General features: G+C 40.7%; 2 protein-coding genes across 2 annotated transcripts in view; one reads left to right on the forward strand and one right to left on the reverse strand.

Annotated features, from left to right (window-relative positions):
- The first annotated feature begins 1,639 nt into the window (after positions 1-1,639).
- Positions 1,640-8,197, forward strand: anp32b (acidic (leucine-rich) nuclear phosphoprotein 32 family, member B). The gene is made up of 7 exons (XM_017464959.3): positions 1,640-1,898; positions 5,777-5,926; positions 6,028-6,150; positions 6,775-6,961; positions 7,039-7,163; positions 7,409-7,466; positions 7,562-8,197. The coding sequence occupies exons 1-7, from the start codon at positions 1,845-1,847 to the stop codon at positions 7,636-7,638; spliced, it is 774 nt and encodes a 257-aa protein (XP_017320448.1). The 5' UTR covers positions 1,640-1,844; the 3' UTR covers positions 7,639-8,197.
- A 4,999-nt stretch (positions 8,198-13,196) lies between these two features.
- The window catches only part of coro2aa (coronin 2Aa), a 34,950-nt gene continuing 27,047 nt past the window's right edge, over positions 13,197-21,099 (reverse strand). Inside the window, exons 6-12 of the mRNA XM_053679938.1 lie at positions 20,116-20,232; positions 19,446-19,550; positions 18,561-18,657; positions 17,863-17,975; positions 17,082-17,172; positions 16,250-16,527; positions 13,197-14,575 (exon numbers count right to left, since the gene is read on the reverse strand). Coding sequence (XP_053535913.1) covers positions 14,453-14,575; positions 16,250-16,527; positions 17,082-17,172; positions 17,863-17,975; positions 18,561-18,657; positions 19,446-19,550; positions 20,116-20,232 — 924 coding nt within the window. The 3' untranslated portion in view covers positions 13,197-14,452. The remainder of the gene's footprint in view (positions 14,576-16,249; positions 16,528-17,081; positions 17,173-17,862; positions 17,976-18,560; positions 18,658-19,445; positions 19,551-20,115; positions 20,233-21,099) is intronic.

Consider the following 21,099-nt stretch of genomic DNA (forward strand, 5'->3'; position numbering starts at 1 on the left):
TACTTTCACCTGATTATCTGCAACACAGAGCTGGATTTAGCTGCTAATCTCATATGCTAATTGCTAACTACCGAATATATTTTATGTAAATAATCTACATTACATTTTAAGCACATTTAGAGTATGCACATTACAGAGAATGTGAGAACAGATGCAACAGCACATATTCATTATTTTACAAGAGAATCAAAATACAACTCAAGATAAATAAAAAAATAATTAAATATTAATGTGCTTTACCAAATGTTAATAAAACATAGAGAGAGAGACTGGTAAGGCAACAACTGTTTATCGCAGCTCTAACGTAATTGAGAACAGGAACTAACTTCTCTCTCTGATGTTCCACAGCATGAAATCTGTGATGTGCGATGTGTCGTTCATGAATAAATGAAACATTGTAATGGTTGGCAAGTTGCTGTGGTGTAAGTGGAAGAACACGCTCTAGACCGTGCGGTTATACAAAAATGATGCGCTTCAGGGTGTAGCAGCACCTCCGCTTCATGTTGTGCCGCTTCACACCGCTGCGGCATGCATTAGTTTCATACAATCATTCCTTACATATTTATTTTCATATACACAATTGTTGTGTTATATTTCCACTTCACAGGGGGTACAGTGATTAGTGGTTATCACGTTCGCCTCACACCTACAGGGTTGGAGGTTTGATTCCCTGTGCCGTGGGGGTTTCCTCCCCCAGTCCAAAGACATGCATGGTAGGCTGATTGGCATGTCCAAAGTGTCCGTAGTGTGTGAGTGGGTGTGTGAATGTGTGTGTGATTGTGCCCTGTGATGGATTGGCACCCTGTCCAGGGTGAACCCCGCCTTGTGCCCCGTGCTCCATGGGATAGGCTCCAGGTTCCCCGTGACCCTGAAGGATAAGCGGTATAGAAAATGGATGGACGGATTTTCACTTCACCTTTGTGCATTTTACTGCTTTATTTTTTTATAAAAAAATTACTTTAGTACTTTTTGGTTGTAGTTACAGCACTCTGATCTACCATGTATATGAAAACTGCTCTAGAAAAAAAGTTTTCTAAATGTGATTTTTTTTTTTTAATGATAGTTTTCATGCTATGGAAATAAAAAATATATATGATGAGATGAGGGGGGCACAGTGGTCTAGTGGTTAGCACATTTGCCTCGCACCTCCGGGGCTGGGGGCTTGAATCCCACCTCCTTCCTGTGCATGGCACCAGCATACTCTCACAGTGCCTCGGGGGTTTCCTCTGGATACTCTGGTTTCCTCCCCCAGTCCATAGACATGCGCTGTAGGCTGATTAGCAATTCCAAATTGTCTGTAGTGTGTGAATGTGTGTGTGCAATGGGTTGGAACCCTGCCCTGTGTAAACATGACAAACAGTATGGAAGATGGATGGATGATCCATTAGGGAGGGTGTATTGATGATGAAGTGGCATTACTACACTGTCCAGACCTGCGCAGGTAAGCTGAAAGAAATCTAGAAACATATTTTTAAAACGAACCTTCACACCCATTGCTCCTGTATATAACACCGAGACGGTATATATTTGCAGTATAGAATCTTTACATAACACCGAACAGTATAGGAGCTGTGTGGCGCCGCTGCAGTTCCGCTGTTCGGCCACACGTCGCCGCTGTTGCACGCCTCGCAGTCTTTTTTCAGCGCTGCACGCTTTCTGCTCTGTGTGTGTGTCGGAGTTTAAGTTGGCGTGGTGTTTTTGGGGGGGGTTTTAGCTCGTTTACACACACTCCTGTATTTCTCCTCTCCTTTAGGGCTTTTCTCTGTCTTTTGAGCTCGGTACAAATCTCCTGCGAAACCCAAGAGCGACAGAAGTTGCAACTTTTTTTAAACCAGCCTGGCGACATGGACATGAAAAAGAGGATCCATTTGGAGCTCAGAAACAGGACACCGTCTGATGTGAGTGCGTTTTTCACTTTCACAAGTCTTTCTGCTCTTTCTTCCAGCTCTTATTGATTCTAGGGGTGGTGTTTATTATTATTATTATTATTATTATTATTGCATATGGTTTGTGCGAGCGCTTTTCTTATACACAGCTGTTTAGGTTTTTTTGTATTGATGATTTGCTCTCCTCACTTTTCTGCCTCCTTTAACACTGAGTGAGGTGCATTAGGAAATCCACATGGTTTTTAAGATGTGTACATGCGTTGCTTTTACACAACATTTTACTCGCTGTATTAACACCAGCCTGTCTTATTTATTATTGTATTTATTATAACATGTAGTCCACATGGACTACAGAAATCTTAAGGGGGAAATAATCACATATATTCGTGCTCTTTTTATTAGTGCGCAATATTGCCCTATTTTAACTCACTTCGCTCGATATTTCGGCATTATAACATTTTCCAGGTCGTCTATTTCGATATTTTATAACTTTTTCCCCCTCACTGTAAGTGTCCGAGCGTGTGTGTGTGTGTCGGATTGAACTGGTTCAAAGCGATTTCACTGTAAAGCTATGGTGGCCATGTTGGCTCTAGTTAGCATTGCTGCTAATCTTCCTGCCAAAAAAAAACCCACACAAAAACAGGGCGCCATTTATCTGAAACCGCTCCGAAAAACAAATCTAACGATTCTGTAAATCATTATCCGCTCGCTGTGGATATTTAATTCCAGTCTGGAGCATATTTTCACCGCAGATATGTGTAAACGTCCATATTTGTGCCACCGTCACTACCGACTGTAATAACGCAAACGGGTGAAACTGGCCAACTCTCAGCTCCTGAGCCGCTGCTGCTGGATTTAAAGGGGCCGCTTGATCATTTATCACTTCACTGGTTTAAAATCAATTCATAAATAAATGACCAGCTTGAAAAATAAACTGAAAATGCGAGTTAAAAACGTTAACACTTTCAACTCGTGCTGTTTAACGTTTTATTTTTATTATTATTTATTTAAAGATAAGTTTTGTTCTCTGGAGATTAGCCTCGACGCTAGCTTTCCCGCCATTACGCCTCGCGCTGAGCTAGTAACACAATACTCGGATTAAAACGTTTTCCTTTAATATCTCTAAAAATCGAAATATTACCTCACGCAACAAATCTAAAACACGTTTTCTCGAATTCTCTCGAGTTTGTTCGGAATTGATTCGTTTTTCTAATCGTAATCACGACGGAAGTGACACGGAGCTGCTCAGCTAAACCGCCCACATTTACTTACTCAGGGGGAAAATCCGGCGGAAATTAGCTTCTTTCTTTTGTTTTTTCTTTAATAAAAGCATGAAACTGTGCTTACTTATTGGTATTTTAAATCACAGTTGTTCTAGACGGTTAAATATGTGTAAGCAGAGTAATTTGAGCGAATATTCCCCCCGTACAGGTTTCTGTGGTGTTACTGTAGAACAGCTCAGTTTCGCCATATTGTCTCTGTGGAGGAAGAAAGCGACTCTCCATCTTTACTAATCTTTCCCTCTCTCCTTCTCGGTGTTTCTCTCCGTCTCCATGGTGTGAAATATTCTTACACGATCATCATGTCGAAGTTTAGCTCCTAGACGAAACATAAACACGCACAGCTTGTAGTTAACGCAAGAAGGAAACGCGTTTTCTGTGGTATTTAAGTGTGAGAGAGATTCTCTAATGCTGCTTCTGAAAGGACAACACTGTTCACCATTCACACCCTGGAGAGAGAGAGATGTGTGTGTGTTTTATATAATATTATTGTGTGTGTGTGAGAGAGAGAGAGAAATCTGTCTTTGAGATTTTTAGATAATAAATAAAATCCCAGTTATTTATAAGCAGAAATGGTACTTTTTCTTTCCCCTCACAGCTGTGTGTAGTGATATAATCATTCCAGGTATAAAGATCATACAGAATAATATCGTGAGTTTTCATTATATCGAGGTATCTGGTTCTAGTTTCGCATTTTGAAAAGCATTATAACTTGTATAAATGCCACTGAATCTTTTAAATGTTCGTTTAAATTAGATTCTTTAGGTGAAAAGTCAAAAGTACACAATGTTCATGAAATGTAGTTGATCCACCAGAACATGTTTGGTCAATATCTTCTTCTTCTTCTCCTTATTATTATTATTATTATTATTATTATTATTATTATTATTATTATTATTCTATTTAATTCTAGAAGAATTTCTGAAATAGCAATCATTGTTGATCTTTATGCAATTGAAGTTTTTTTTTTAACAAATAGAAACAAAGTGTAAACTCTTCTGTCCTGAAGATGTCGGAAAACGTATTTACCTTCCATAAATGTTAAACAAACACCTCTCTCCTTACATAACAATTACATACGTTATTAATCCGTTTATTTGGAGCATCCACCGTACACGTTCATGTGAAACAAGCTGTTACTAGTGAGACATGATCTAAACCCGCGCTACTGTTAGAGCTACTGTTGTATAGAAAACACCTTCTGAACCAATCACAATCCAGGATTCAACAGCGCTGTGGTGTAAAGCAAAAATGATCTTTACAAAATAGGATTTAGGTTTACTGACAATGTGAGTCATGTCAATAGAAACCTGAAGTTCAGATGCTTTATTTTTTTTAACATTCTACAAAAAATTAATTAAGGAGGAAAATGAAACTCTGAGCACAAGAATATATTTTAGCATCCAATCTGTGACTTGTTTCAGTAAATAATAATAGTTATATTAAGATTATTCTACATGCTGCTCAGTATGATGGGGGTGTTTTTACCTGTCAGTTTGAGGTCGAGCGTTAGTGGATGTCACCGTTAGCGATGACGAAGTCGTGTGGTACCTATCTGCCGATAACCGAGTAATCAACCGATAGTTTTTTAAATTGATACTGAACACTCAAAGTACAATATTGCTGAACTTTTTTTTTATTACAAATATAAACAGTACTGACTGCCATGAAAATGTACTGTATTTAAAAAACAAAACAATCAATAAATATTAAAGTAAATAAAAGATATACATCCAATCCAAACTTAAAAAGTCCAACTAGCACTCCAAATAACTAGTAAAGTTAGAGACATCTTCAAAAACATTTCAAATAACACAACAAAATTAGTCAGTAATAGTTTTTATTTCATCTCTAGAGGACGCTGTCGTGCCGTATAACGACAGCGGACCCTTCTCAGCCGCAACCTGGACTATAGGTGTGGATTTTTGCAGAACCGATCAATCGGTTGAACTATACTGTCAGTGCTATTATACCGCGGTGTTAATGTCATTACTCACCCAGCCCTCTGTAAATGTGTTGTTACTGATCTTGGAACTTGTTTAATATATTTGTTTAATCAGAAGGATCTTGGACAGTCTGTATTTTTAGTATTGAAGATAGCAAAAATATGATTGGATCATCTTGCTCATCAAATATGAGAAATTTGATACCACTATAAATGTATATTACAATAAATATTTGGAATTTATAACTCAAACCAAAAAGTGTAACTGAATAAGGAGTGTGGTTCCTGTCGAAACAGGAAGTGACATGGACTGTACCACTTCTAGTCCAATCCGAATGACTGAGTGATCAGTGTCCCTCTTTTCTGCAAAACGTTGATCAGTGGAGACGCGTTCGGTCTGAAGTTCGCTACAAGGCTAATATAGCTAACAAGTAATGGAAGCCTATAGCCACCAGTTTAGCATCGTGTGAACTGCGTACAGCACACTTCAGTATTAGGTATCGACCTCTTTCCCTCAGTCCGTTCTGTAATCTGTCCTTACTGTAATATTAAAATAAACACCTTAATGAGTACCAATTTGCATACATTTTCTTTTAAATTAAATCTGAATATTATAGGATATATATAAATTCTGATATATGCTGTTTACGTCTTGTTTGTTTCAGGTGCAGGAACTCGTTCTGGAGAACTGCAGATCGAACGAAGGGAAGATCGAAGGCCTCACTGCTGAATTCGTCAATCTCGAATATCTCAGTTTGATAAACGTGGGATTAGTCTCCGTGTCCAACCTGCCCAAACTCGCCAAGCTCAAAAAGGTCCAGCGGCCATTTCCCATCCACCTTTTGCAGCTTCTGTAATATTTTATTGCAGGGAGAATCTTTTTTTTTTTTAACGCTGTACATTTTATTTATTGCAGTTGGAACTCAGTGATAACAGAATCTCCGGCGGCCTCGACGTTTTAGCCGAGAAACTCCCGAACCTGACACATCTAGACCTGAGTGGAAACAAACTGAAAGACATCAGCACGCTGGAACCTCTGGTTTGTGTTTGCTTACTCATTTACATATGTAAATTTACCACCAATATTAAAAACATTACCTTTATAACATTCAGTTTATTAGAGTATTTACATTAGTCCGGGATTTAAAGAAGGAACACCAGCATAATGTTGAAAATCTAATTGGAGAGTGTTTGTGGGTTAGTCTGTATACTATAATGCTAGTTTTTGGATTAGCCTGTTTACTGTAATGCTAGTTTTTGGATTAGCCTGTTTACTGTAATGCTAGTTTTGGAATTAGCCTGTTTACTGTAATGCTAGTTTTGGAATTAGCCTGTTTACTGTAATGCTAGTTTTGGAATTAGCCTGTTTACTGTAATGCTAGTTTTGGAATTAGCCTGTTTACTGTAATGCTAGTTTTGGAATTAGCCTGTTTACTGTAATGCTAGTTTACTATTACACTTGTGGGTTAGCCTGTCACGCTAGTTTGTGGGGTATAGCCTGTTATGCTAGTTTTTGTGGGTTAGCTTGTCGTGCTAGTTTGTGGGTTAACCTGTTTACTATCATGCAGGTTTGTGGGTTGGTGAAAATTAGCACTGTTGCACCAGCAGTGATCATAAAATTATTAGCCTGTTAGCTAACTCTAACACTTCCTGTGACGTTCAGAAAAAACTCGACCACTTGAAGAGTCTCGATCTTTTCAACTGTGAAGTGACTAATCTGAACGGATATCGGGAGAGTGTGTTCAAATTGCTGCCTCAGCTCACATATCTGGACGGATACGACGCCGAGGACCGCGAAGCTTCCGACTCAGACGGAGAGGTGGACGGCGTGGACGAGGACGAAGACGAGGGTGAGTTTCACTTTCTGTTCCATGCTGGTGGTTTTGGCTCTGTGTGTTTCTCCGCTGATCTGAACTGTGTTCTGCAGAGGGTGAGGAGGAAGAGGAGGAGGACGTTGAGGAGGAAGACTTTGATGAAGAAGAGGATGAAGATGAAGATGAGGACGAGGTAGAAGGAGAGGAAGACGACGAAGATGTCAGTGGAGAGGATGAGGTCAGTTACAGTGTTGGCCTGGTTACCGGACCTGAGCACCTTTACACAGTTTTATTCAGAGCTTCTCTTTTTAACGGCGGAGTACACGTTGGTTGCTAAGCGACAGAACGGGTATAAACGGACGTGTTCTGGGGACACAGTGACTTCAGTCTGAAATCTGACCCGTTAGTAGAGCGTGTAGTTATTATACAGTTTGTAGTTGGCGTGTTCACTGCTACACTATTCCACCTGCTCTGTGATTTCAGGAGGAAGACTTTGGCCAGGATGGAGAGGTGGATGATGATGAGGAGGATGAAGAAGAAGGTATGTAACAAATTTCTGCAGTTCTTTGTTTTTATTTATTTATTTAAGAAGGTTTTAAATTGCGACAAACTGATCCCTGATCGCTCTTCCAACAGAAGTCGTCACGACGGGAGAGAAAAGGAAGAGAGAAGCCGACGATGAAGATGACGACGATGATGACGATGATGAATAAAATCCAACCAGCCAGTCAGCTTCCTCTTCTCCTTCTTAACCCCATCCTCCCCCTTTTTACTCACTGACCTCAGTTGCCCCGCCCCTCATTTTTCCTTCCATGTATTTCTACCCCATTGGGGATAAGACTGTACCGCATGGGCGGGGCATGTGGAACCGAGAGAGAGAGAGAGAGCGCGCGTGTGTGCCATTGGTCGGTCCACTCAGCATTCCACATGTTCAACTCCAATCCCTGCCCATGTTCCACCCCTTCCCCCTCCTGCGTGTGTTTGTGTGTGAAGAGCCTGTGTGAGGACTTTGGGGATCTAGTTTTGGGTCTGTGCTTTTAATATTTTGTTGGAGACTTGTTTTTTTTTTTTTTCTTTCCCTTATTTTTTTTTTTTGTTTCTTTTGGTTCACTTTCTCAATAAGATTATCGCTATAGCAACCGTGTGACAAGCGAGCCATAATTTTTTTTAGCATGGCGGCTCGTCACACACCTCCGTGTCACTGCTAAATTTTTACTTTCTGTAATACGAAGAATACAAACTTTGTAAATAAAATGACATTTTGTGCTTCGATCGTCCTCTGGTTTAATCCGATTTCCACCATCACCTCCACCTGACGGCACTGATGCTGCCCACTTTTACACCACCTTTGCACTAAGAATCACCTCCAGAGGCATAAAAAAAACTACAAAGGCAGTGTATTACAGAAAAAAGCTAATAACTAGGCCACTATCTACTCAATTTTTAGAGCAAGGTAATAGATATTTAGATGTACAGTGAGGGAAAAAAGTATTTGATCCCCTGCTGATTTTGTATGTTTGCCCACTGACAAAGAAATGATCAGTGTATAATTTTAATGGTAGATTTATTTGAACAGTGAGAGACAGAATAACAAGAAAATCCAGAAGAACGCATGTCAAAAATGTTATAAATTGATTTGCATTTGAATGAGGGAAATAAGTATTTGACCCCCTCTCAATCAGAAAGATTTCTGGCTCCCAGGTGTCTTTTATACAGGTAACGAGCTGAGATTAGGAGCACACTCTTAAAGGGAACGCTCCTAATCTCAGTTTGTTACCTGTATAAAAGACACCTGTCCACAGAAGCAATCAATCAATCAGATTCCAAACTCTCCACCATGGCCAAGACCAAAGAGCTCTCCAAGGATGTCAGGGACAAGACTGTAGACCTACACAAGTCTGGAATGGGCTACAAGACCATTGACAAGCAGAAGGTGACAACAGTTGGTGCGATTATTCGCAAATGGAAGAAACAAAAGAACTGTCAATCTCCCTCAGCCTGGGGCTCCACGCAAGATCTCACCTCGTGGAGTTGCAGTGATCATGAGAACAGTGAGGAATCAGCCCAGAACTACACGGGAGGATCTTGTCAATGATCTCAAGGCAGCTGGGACCATAGTCACCAATAAAACAATTGGTAACACACTACGCCGTGAAGGACTGAAATCCTGCAGCGCCCGCAAGGTCCGCTGCTCAAGAAAGCACATATACATGCCCGTCTGAAGTTTGCCACTGAACATCTGAATGATTCAGAGGACAACTGGGTGAAAGTGTTGTGGTCAGATCAGACGAAAATGGAGCTCTTTGGCATCAACTCAACTTGCCGTGTTTGGAGGAGGAGGAATGCTGCCTATGACCCCTGGAACACCATCCTCACCGTCAAACATGGAGGTGGAAACATTATGCTTTGAGGGTGTTTTTCTGCTAAGGGGACAGGACAACTTCACCGCATCAAAGGGACGATGGACGGGGCCATGTACCGTCAAATCTTGGGTGAGAACCTCCTTCCCTCAGCCAGGGCATTGAAAATGGGTCGTGGATGGGTATTCCAGCATGACGATGACCCAAAACACACGGCCAAGGCAACAAAGGAGTGGCTCAAGAAGAAGCACATTAAGGTCCTGGAGTGGTCTAGCCAGTCTCCAGACCTTAATCCCATAGAAAATCTGTGGAGGGAGCTGAAGGTTCGAGTTGCCAAACGTCAGCCTCGAAACCTTAATGACTTGGAGAAGATCTGCAAAGAGGAGTGGGACAAAATCCCTCCTGAGATGTGTGCAAACCTGGTGGCCAACTACAAGAAACGTCTGACCTCTGTGATTGCCAACAAGGGTTTTGCCACCAAGTACTAAGTCATGTTTTGCAGAGGGGTCAAATACTTTTTTCCCTCATTAAAATGCAAATCAATTTATAACATTTTTGACGTGCGTTTTTCTGGATTTTTTTATTGTTATTCTGTCTCTCACTGTTCAAATAAATCTACCATTAAAATTATAGACTGATTACTTCTTTGTCAGTGGGCAAACGTACAAAATCAGCAGGGAATCGAATACTTCTTTCCCTCACTGTAACATCGTTAACCATGGTTCCCAGATTTTAGCCAAATTTCCAGCCCAGCTACAACCACCACACGAAAGACCTGGAGATTGGAAACGGGGGACACAATGGGGACACAGTTGTGCCTGTTGTTGACAGGATCTCTGTGTGGAAAACAAGTATTTCACACATTTCTGATGAACAGACATTATTCACTCCACTAGTCCCCTCTCCCGATCTTTGCAATAGAAATAATGCTGTACATCGGTAGCCCTATTTGGATGGGGTCGAATGTACAGGGGATCCTGGGGTAATTTCCTCCGTGACTTTATTTCTGTCCGGATCGGCTACATAAGAGTATTTCTCCATCCTCCTTAAATATCTAATGACGCACATGACACACACGCGGGTTTGTACAAAATACATCCCGCTAGAAACTCGCTCCTGCGGTGGAGTTTCATCGCTGAGGAGACCTGTACAAAAAATGTATTACAGACGTCCTGCTGATAAACTAATTCAGTCCAAATATGGCTTATGACCCACTGTCTGCACTTACACTGTCTTTTTGTGGAAATGTATTAGTTTAAATTCTGGTTATTTGCAGTTCCCAATCTGGCAACTGTCCTGTCCTCTGCTCCTCCCTAGAGTCGAGGATGGGCTGAGTGATTCCTTCCCCATTGGGCCTCTATTATTATTATTATTATTATTATTATTATTATTATTGGTTGTTTGTTGCAGTTCTCATTTTTGACCACAAGGTGCATTAATAACTCTGGAGCTGTAAGGGGCACTGAGCCGCTACACCACCATTAAGCTACGTTCACAAATACAGCGATTTTATTGCTGCAAGTCTCCAGGCGCTGTACTATGAAGTCACCAGGAGGCGTTCCTATTACTGGTCGCCATAGTAACATTTATCAGTGGGTGGGGCAACTCACATGCCACTTTTGTCAACAAACCAGTTTTCTTGCCGCTAAAATGAAAGATTTTGGAGGAAGAGTATATAAGTGTATATAAAATTCACCAGCGTATACATGCATCATATCCTACGAGACGGAGAAGAAGCAGTGTGTGCTCTCTGCTACTGCGGACGTCTATCTGGACTGTCCATGTCCACAGGATGGCATGTCCTCACAGGCAGCATGGAGGATCACAGATCACGTCTGCTATAGTCTTTACTCCCATTGGTAGTCGCTGCACTAAGTCACTCCAAATTTGCATAAAGTTTAACTTTTGTCAACTTGTTGCATCGCTGGACACGCCCACATCTAGTCGCCACCAGTCGCTGTCACTCATGTTGCCGGAAGTCGCCAGCTCTCTAAAAATGAACATCTCCGGAAGCTTTGTCGCTGCGAGTCGCTGTATGTGTGAACGTACCTTTACACAACGTCTAGAAACGCCGGCAAATCAATAACTTCTGTCAGATCGTTACATTCGCTGAAAAGAGGTCATTATTAGGTCATTTCAGTGAAATTTAAACTATTTTGAGTTGTGAATGAAGACTTCATGAATATTCACATTTGCTGAATGACTCATCTGTATCGTATCGGATCAAAGCCTGGGGTTCACACCACTACACAACACCCTGCAAAACCAGCAAGGACACTACACAAATCCTACCGATTAGGGGTGGAGCCAGAAAAAACAAGGCAGAGACACGAGTCATTCCTAAACACACTGTAATTGAGATGAGACACTACAGCAGTGTGGGTACAGTGTGTGTATATGTGTATGTGTATATGTGTATAATTAACAACTTTAAAAGTACACAGTGAATCATAGGACAGTTTAAAAAGGAACTTATTTGAATTGTTTGAATCCTCCCTGCTGAAAAAAACAACAACAGGAACCCTCCTAGAATTTGTAATGGTTTGAATGGGAATTGTAATAGTCCCTATGGGTCTCTACTGATAATTTATGTCATGTCTAATGGATACCATTAAGGACCAATAATGGTAATGGTTTTAATTAATTAATGGTTAGCTGATGGTTTGTAATGGTATTTGTAGTGAAAACCATTAGAACATCTGTGATGGTTTCTATTGTTTTTTCAGCAGGCTGTTCTCTCTCCCACAGACACACTTTTACAGATTACTTTTAAACATATGGCTTTTGTTCAGACATGTGTTACACTGTGTGTGTGTGTGTGTGTGTGTGTGTGTGTATGCACAATAACTATTTTTATCTTCATCAAGAATAAAGGTGCTGAAAAATAAAACAACTCGATCATCTTTAGCGTTAAGCCCACGCGAGTGAACGCCCCGGTTCGGAATAAACACCCCGGTGTTGGACGGACTCTTTACTCTGAACTCTTTTTAGTGCTGAGTTTAAGAGTTCACTTCACACCTTCAGGGACGAAGTCATATGTACAGTGTTGAATAAGTGACGTATAAGTGGACATTTCCAGGGTTTTAGAACATCTACAGTTTATACGGAACGCCTACGGACATGCCTTCGTGTAGAATGAGAAAGTGGTAATGTCTGAGTGTGAAACTGATGAACTCGCCCTGTGTTTATTATTAGTCTCCGGATAATCTTCCATAAACACCGCACGCAATACTGACAGATTCGACTGTGTGTAATCACACGTGTTAAAGTTAAACTCCGCCCCGAAACACGTTAAACACGTTTATACTGAAATTATCAGGGAGATGTTTAGGGATTGCGCGGATCAGTTATTGGTTGTCGATGTATTTGTGTTATTCCCGTGAGAAATGGAGTTATGATGGAGTTTAATAGGAGAAAAAAGTTCACAGTCAGGCTTCGCTGTTAAAAACAGTACTTCTTTTCTCAATCACAATGTTCCAGTGTAGAAGTCACTGCCAGTTTAGAGCTCAAAGTCCCAGAATGCACCGCAGCTATGAGACTCGGCTCGGCTACGAGACTCGGCTATGAGACGAGACTCGGCTCGGCTACGAGACATGGCTCAGCTCGGCTACGAGACTCGGCTCGGCTCGGCTATGAGACGGTGAAGGCGATGGCGTTGATGGTGGTGTTAGCGAAAGTCGAAGCTTTGAAAGCTGGTTTATTTGAGCAGAGTTTACAGATGAGGAGGTGAGAGAGCTGAATACAGAACACAGGACTAAAGCACCGCCGCATCGCTCTCTTTAATGTAGCAAACTGTTAACCTAAATGAAAACTCCACCCTGAACCACTCGCATATTAATGTTGAAGTGAACCGTAACTGTGTTATGAGTGAGAAACACCAGGCAGAATAAACACTACAAAGCCTACAGAGGTTGTTCTTATAAAGCTGTTATTAATAAACTTTAGACCAGAGTGAAGATGTGCTAATAAAACAGGTGATACAGTAACCTGAGAGAGAGAGAGAGAGAGAGAGAGAGAGAGAGAGAGAGAGAGAGAGAGAGAGAGAGAGAGAGAGAGTTTAAAGTGAATCTCTCTCGCAGTTGTGGGAAACATGGTGATAAACTGAAAATTACTTAAGAAAAGAAATCGTAAACGTGTGTTCCCTCGTTATACACAAGCCATAAATCCAGTCTAAATTCTTATTCATATCCAAACAGTGAACTAAAAATGGATACAAATATTAATGGAGCTAATAAAAATAAAAATAAGTAAATGTGTAGTAAAACAAAATCCAGTTAAGAGAAAAGTGATGTTTTAAAAACAGAATCCAGTGTAATATAACCATCAGAGCACGTGAAAACACGTGAAAAACACGTGAAAACATAACATTATTAATAGAATTATTAAAACATTATTGCAGGATCACGGACATGTATACTGGAAGTGTTGGTCATGGTTTAAAATATTTTACATATATTATTTTATTAGATTCTTTTCTAAAACGGCAGTGTGTTGAATTAAAGCAAGTTTGAGAAAGAGCGAGCGCAGCTCAGCGCTGTGAGAAGACCATCCTAAACCCTGCGCTGCTCTTTCACAACAATCATCACATCTTCAGCTACAGTTCCAGGCTTCTTAATTATCTTTTGCTCTTTTTTTGGTCACTGGCTTTTAAAAAAAAACAAAAGAAGAGTTAATACACAAAGCGGAACACAAGAAAATAAATAAGAGAGAAGTAAAGCGTGTCGCTGTGAGATACCCGTAACTTTATCATACAGCACTTTCACTCACACACACATTCATACAGTGTATCATCATCATCATCATGTCTTACCTGGAGATTAATACACACACACACACACACACACACACACACACACACACACACACACACACACACACACACACACACACGCTCGCAGACATAAAACACCTGAACGCATTATCTAAGACAGGCACATCATTCCTTTTTTTCAAAATAAAAATGATTAAAAATAACCTTGCATAGCTGTGAGGCGTAAAAAAAACAAAACAAAGCGAAACTAAATGAAGCCACATTTACGCACAAAGCTGTACAAAAGTGACGCAGTGTTCCATGATTAAAGCAGGTTTAGGCAGCTTGAGGTCCTCTGTGTGTGTGTGTGTGTGTGTGTGTGTGTGTGTGTGTGTGTGTGTGTGTGTATCCCCCTCCTCAGCGGGAGTTCCTGACATTTTTTATCTCGAGCTCGAGCTGCTTTATCCGAACATCTCTCTGACCGAGAAGCTCACGGAGCCGCCGGATCTCCTCCTGTTGCTTATAATATAGCTGCAAGAGCTACACACACACACACAGACACACACAGACACACACAGACACACACAGACACACACAGACACACACAGACACACAAAATAAACTTCCTGTGACAATACAAATATATAAACAATAATATTGAGAATTATAATTAGAGAGCGTGTGATTGTACAGTGTGTGATTAGAGAGAGCGTGTGATTATAGAGAGCGTGTGATTATAGAGAGCGTGTGATTAAAGAGAGCGTGTGATTAGAGAGAGCGTGTGATTAGAGAGAGCGTGATTAGAGAGAGCGTGATTAGAGAGAGCGTGTGATTAGAGAGAGCGTGTGATTAGAGAGAGCGTGTGATTAGAGAGAGCGTGTGATTAGAGAGAGCGTGTGATTATAGAGAGCGTGTGATTATAGAGAGCGTGTGATTATAGAGCGTGTGATTATAGAGAGCGTGTGATTATAGAGAGCGTGTGATTATAGAGAGCGTGTGATTATAGAGCGTGTGATTATAGAGCGTGTGATTATAGAGAGCGTGTGATTATAGAGCGTGTGATTATAGAGCGTGTGATTATAGAGCGTGTGATTATAGAGCGTGTGATTATAGAGCGTGTGATTATAGAGAGCGTGTGATTATAGAGAGCGTGTGATTAGAGAGCGTGTGATTAGAGAGCGTGTGATTATAGAGAGCGTGTGATTATAGAGCGTGTGATTATAGAGAGCGTGTGATTATAGAGAGCGTGTGATTATAGAGCGCGTGATTATAGAGAGCGTGTGATTATAGAGCGTGTGATTAGAGAGCGTGATTAGAGAGAGCGTGATTATAGAGAGCGTGTGATTATAGAGCGTGTGATTAGAGAGAGCGTGTGATTAGAGAGAGCGTGTGATTATAGAGCGTGTGATTAGAGAGAGCGTGTGATTATAGAGAGCGTGTGATTATAGAGCGTGTGATTATAGAGAGCGTGATTATAGAGAGCGTGTGATTAGAGAGAGCGTGTGATTAGAGAGAGTGTGATTAGAGAGAGCGTGTGATTAGAGAGAGCGTGTGATTAGAGAGAGCGTGTGATTAGAGAGAGCGTGTGATTAGAGAGAGCGTGTGATTAGAGAGAGCGTGTGATTAGAGAGAGCGTGTGATTATAGAGAGCGTGTGATTAGAGAGAGCGTGTGATTAGAGAGCGTGTGATTAGAGAGCGTGTGATTAGAGAGAGCGTGTGATTAGAGAGAGCGTGTGATTAGAGAGCGTGTGATTAGAGAGCGTGTGATTAGAGAGAGCGTGTGATTAGAGAGAGCGTGTGATTAGAGAGAGCGTGTGATTAGAGAGAGCGTGTGATTAGAGAGCGTGTGATTAGAGAGCGTGTGATTAGAGAGCGTGTGATTAGAGAGAGCGTGTGATTAGAGAGAGCGTGTGATTAGAGAGCGTGTGATTAGAGAGAGCGTGTGATTAGAGAGAGCGTGTGATTAGAGAGAGCGTGTGATTAGAGAGAGCGTGTGATTAGAGAGCGTGTGATTAGAGAGAGCGTGTGATTAGAGAGAGCGCGTGATTAGAGAGAGCGCGTGATTAGAGAGAGCGCGTGATTAGAGAGAGCGCGTGATTAGAGAGAGCGTGTGATATGAGAGCGTGTGATATATATATATATATATATATATATATATTAGAGAGAGAGAGAGAGAGAGAGAGAGAGAGTGTGTGAGTGTGTGTGTGTATTACCTCGTTTTCAGTTTTAGGCGGTGAGCAGAGTGTGATGTCTCGCTGTCCATTAGCAATGGTCTCAGAGAAGTTCTGTTCTTTCCTGTCCTCTTTCTTCACTTCCTGTCTTTCCTCATCCATGTTCCTCTGGCGTTCAGCGAAGGTAAGCTGCTGAAGACCAGGTCGACTCTGAGACCGTCGGGTGTCTAATTGAACACTTGGAGCTTTCACCGGTTCCTCATCCTCATCCAGCTCCACCTTAGTGGCCACGCCCGGCTTCAGGGACACCAGCACTGGCCCTGCGGGGGAGGGGCGAGCTTTCAATTACCTTTAATGGAATTTCACATTTGGAATTTTTTTCTCTGTAGCTGGAGACAGCAATTACTACACATGTGGAAACATCTACAATGTTGGTATGTACACTTCATATAGTACTTGGGGGCGGGGCTAACAGCACGGATGTACAACAATCACATACCACACATTAAAAAGCATACAGGTTCTATAGGGAACCAAAAATAGGTATTCTAGGGTTCTCAAAGAGTTTGAGGAATTGTTTACAGTAGTATATATACAGTACACGTGTGATTTCTACCGGAGTGACAAATGTTTAAAAATATCGCCTAAATTTACACGTCACAGCTTCATGGTGGTTCCAGAGCGTCACGTGAGAACCGTGGTTCTGTCTCATCGCTGTAAATAACCTTTTCTGGCATCTTTATTTATAAAAGGATTAATACAGTTTTTTAGTGTGACGATAACATCATTAACAGTTATAAAAACTCTGTGTGTGTGTGTGTGTGTGTGTGTGTGTGTGTGTGTGTGTGTGTGAGTGTGTTGTAGACGCTCAGACCTTTGTCCATGCCACTCAGCCACTCCTCCGCTGTCATGGCTGCTTCCTTCCCAGCTGTCATCGGGTAAATATCCTCCTGATAGGATTCAGACTGTAACACACACACACACACACACACACACACACACACACAGTGTTTAATACAGAGACAAAAAAATCTATCTTGTGCAAACTTTACATTTTAAAGAAGTGACTGTCCTTAATGATTTTAACGTGTTATCTCAAGAGTGTGCACTTTGGTTTCAGAATATTGTGAAACTGTTCACACTGAGGAAGTAATCAGGATTCATAATTAGCTTCTGAAAAGGAAACTGTAGCGATGTCTTCAGATAATGAAGTAATGAAACGTCCCTTCAAATGGCCAAGAGAAGGTCAGCAAGGGCACATTAAAAACAAGATTGGAACAAGGAAACTTGTTCTACCGACTAACATCTCATTTCACTTATTCAAATCTTAGCTGCTTCACTTGAACCTGAAGAAATGCATCCAGGGCTCCAAGAAACAGAAAAAAAACAGGAAGAACAAAAATCAGAAAAAATGAATAAATACAAATTGTACGTGTAGGCATGGAGTAGGATGACGATCTTCATCAGTAAATTACTGAGTTAAATTATTAATGTTAATTAACGAGCTGATCGACACCACTGATACACGAGGTCACATGTAATGCTGCTCTCTGCTCACTAGAGGTCACCGTTTCCCACAAAACATACCAGAGCCACAGTGACCTATCAATGTGTTGATATATTTAGCTCTGTAAATATGTGTGTGCGCGCATTACCCTGCGTGGGACGATCATGGACAGTGGCTCGATGAGACTCTTTGTGGTCACCAGTCTGTAAAACCTGAAAACCTCACAAGAGCAAACATCCAGCCCTCGCTTCGGCATCACACCTACAACAACAACAACAACAACAACAACAATAATAATAATAAAATCTCAAGGTCATAAACAGGAAAATGCAAACAAAAAACAAAACAGCATTTCAACCCTAAGCATTATATAAATAATAAATAACACATAAGCAATAAATAATTGATGTTAAAAGTCCACATTTATTATACAGTAACAGTAAAGTAACGAGTGTTACTGAACCCTGAGGGTTTAAACCTTTAGGCTGAAATGAAGAATTTGTGTACGTCTGTGTGAAGCGTAGAGAACCTGTGTGTTCTGTGTTCTTCACACTGCTGCAGGTGATTTACATCATCAGCTTCTCTCTCTCACACACACACACACACACACACGGCTCCATCACAAACCATTGGTTCCACACTTAATGTACACACACGTTAATGTTCTAACAGTGTTCCGGATACGAGTGTGTGGATTGGGACACTACCTCACTGCTTATTAACACATCACTAATATATTAATGTTAACATACATGTGAGTGTGTGTCTGTGAGAGTGAGTGAGTGAGTGAGTGTGAGAGTGTGTGTGTGTGTGTGTGTGTGTGTGTGTGTGTGCGTGCGTTATTACCCATTCCTTTCTGTGGGAGGAGAGAGCGATATTCAGTCAGGTAGTGCACATACGGTTTCTCCGAGCTGATTTCGTAATATCGGATATTTCCATCTCCCTACAACACACACACACACACACACACACACACACACACACACACACACACACATTTAAATTTAATTTAAATTATGTCCTTATGGGGACTGAATGTTGTAATAATCAGTAAACAGTAATGAGGTGTTTTGCTCATGTTTTTAGGGTATTAGAGATGACACTCAGTAATCATCACACACTAAACTGTAATTATACTGTAGGAGTATTTCACTGTGTGTGTGTGTGTGTGTGTGTGTGTGTGTGTGGTGCTTTTAAATTTGTTGCTCAGACCCATCAAAGCTTAATTTTTAATTTTCCTTTTTCAGTTTATTACCAAACCCACAACTTTCAAACCAGGATGTAAATCAGCAGTATATTAGAAACAGCTCAAACAGAAAAGAAAAAAAACACCACTTCAATCAACTGACAAGGATTCTAGAACCTGATTCTAGAACCTGCCGGTCTCTTTGATCTGTTAGATGTGAGCTCGTCCTGACCTTCACCCTGCCTCGCAGTCATTTTCTACAGAAACGGGTGAATTTATTCATCTTTATGCAAATGAGAAACAAATATCACCAGGAACCGGCCAATCGGATTGTAGCGTGACATGAGCTCCTGTCATGGGCCACGCCCACCGTCACAGCTATGCCACACACCATAAAATCAGTGCAGCACAACAGTTTTACATACCAGAAAACACCGAAACAATCGGGAAATAACTACACTGGGTTAAAAATTTACTGCACAAACCAGTGTATCCAGTGAGAGTGAGAGTGTGTGTGTGGGTGTGTGGGTGTTATGCATACTCACTTTGCCAGCTATGTAAAGCATGTGTGTGTCAGGGTCGTAAAAAGGGAACAACACACCCGAGGAGCCATCCAGGTCTTCCTGAAACGATGGCTGGGAGAGGTCCTCCTGCACACACACACACACACACACACACACACACACACACACACACACCACTATTCACTTCATGAACATACAGAAGTATGTTATTTGAGACACAGCTCTTAAACTCAAACACTACATTGGAGGTTTAATCTTGTGATGTTTTCTGTAATTTAAGGTGAATCATGACACGCCCCCAATGTTTACCTGGAGAAATGTTCAGTGCTTTACCGGACACTTCCATCAGGATATACAAAGAGAGTAGCATCAAGACCGCATCATCAGGAAAAACATTAGTGAGTGGGACTGTACTTTTGTCTAAATAATAATTCGCCTTCATACACAAAACAAAAAGACGTCATGTAAAAGATGAAATAAATACAAGACAAAATCTTCTTAACTCTCTTAACCAATAACAAACACTCTTGACCAATCCCATCTTCTCCAGCAGACACTCTTGAGTCATACACACTGTTAACATGGTCTTTCTTTGTCGCACAAGCTTCATATCTGACTAGCCACTAAGTAAAAAGTCCTGTAGGCGTCCCGTCTGGATACACACATGCATGTATCTCCACTCGGATCTCACCTGATCCCACAGGGCAATCTGCCGATGGTTCCAGCGAGAGTTCCCCGTCGACAGCAGCATCTTCAGATTCCCCAGAAACATCACTTTACTGGCTCTGTGTATCTTTGTGCTGGTCTCCTGAAACACACACACACACACACACCGCACATTCAGACACAGTGAAGCCCGTGTTACATTAATTAGGAGGGGACAAAGTGTGTGTGTGTGTGTGTGTGTGTGTGTGTGTGTGTGTGTGTGTGTGTGTGTGTGTGTGCAATTAAAGCTCTACTGTTGATCTTCGCTCAGGTGAAGAGTGAGTTTTAGATGTGGACTGCTGAGAAGAGGGAGCGTATGTCACATACACACACACACACACACACACACACACACACACACACACACACACACACACACACACACACACACATTCAGTTTTGCTACCAAGTTAAAAGAACTGAATAAGTTAATTAGTCAAGTAAATAAGTACGTAAAATAAAGAAATATATGAAATACAAATATAATTTAAAATGCTACATTAAAATTACCCTGTAATACATTAAAATATATTCTATATTGGATATAATTATACTGCAAATTATTTATATAAATATAAAGTCAATCATACATGAAAAAATGACAAATATACAACAATGTAAATATAATAAACGTCAAATAAAAACAACAAAATGATCATTTATTAAATGATGAATACAAAAATACAAAAAGGATAAAATTACTTAAACCATTAATAAAATAATTCAATTAACTTAACATAAAAAATATAATTAAATAAAAAACCATAATTTAAATATGAATTAAATAAATAGATTTTAAAAATACAGTCAAAGTCATAAAAACAACACATAAATGCATCTGCAAAAAACATGCAATATATTTAATTTAAATATTTAAATTTAAATAATTAAAATAATGCTCCTCTAATAGATAGATAGATAAAAACCAGGACTAGCTAGCTTACGGGTTACCAGATCAAATTATATGATA

Source organism: Ictalurus punctatus, chromosome 3, assembly GCF_001660625.3.
Source record: "Ictalurus punctatus breed USDA103 chromosome 3, Coco_2.0, whole genome shotgun sequence".
In the NCBI taxonomy this organism is placed as follows: Eukaryota; Metazoa; Chordata; class Actinopteri; order Siluriformes; family Ictaluridae; genus Ictalurus; species Ictalurus punctatus.

Excerpts from the sequence above, each read along its gene's own strand:
- anp32b (XM_017464959.3), top strand. The coding sequence starts at position 1,845 with ATGGACATGAAAAAGAGGATCCATTTGGAGCTCAGAAACAGGACACCG. Across the intron at positions 1,899-5,776 it reads GAAACAGGACACCGTCTGAT|GTGCAGGAACTCGTTCTGGA; the intron begins GTGAGTGCGTTT and ends TGTTTGTTTCAG. Across the intron at positions 7,467-7,561 it reads TGAGGAGGATGAAGAAGAAG|AAGTCGTCACGACGGGAGAG; the intron begins GTATGTAACAAA and ends CTCTTCCAACAG.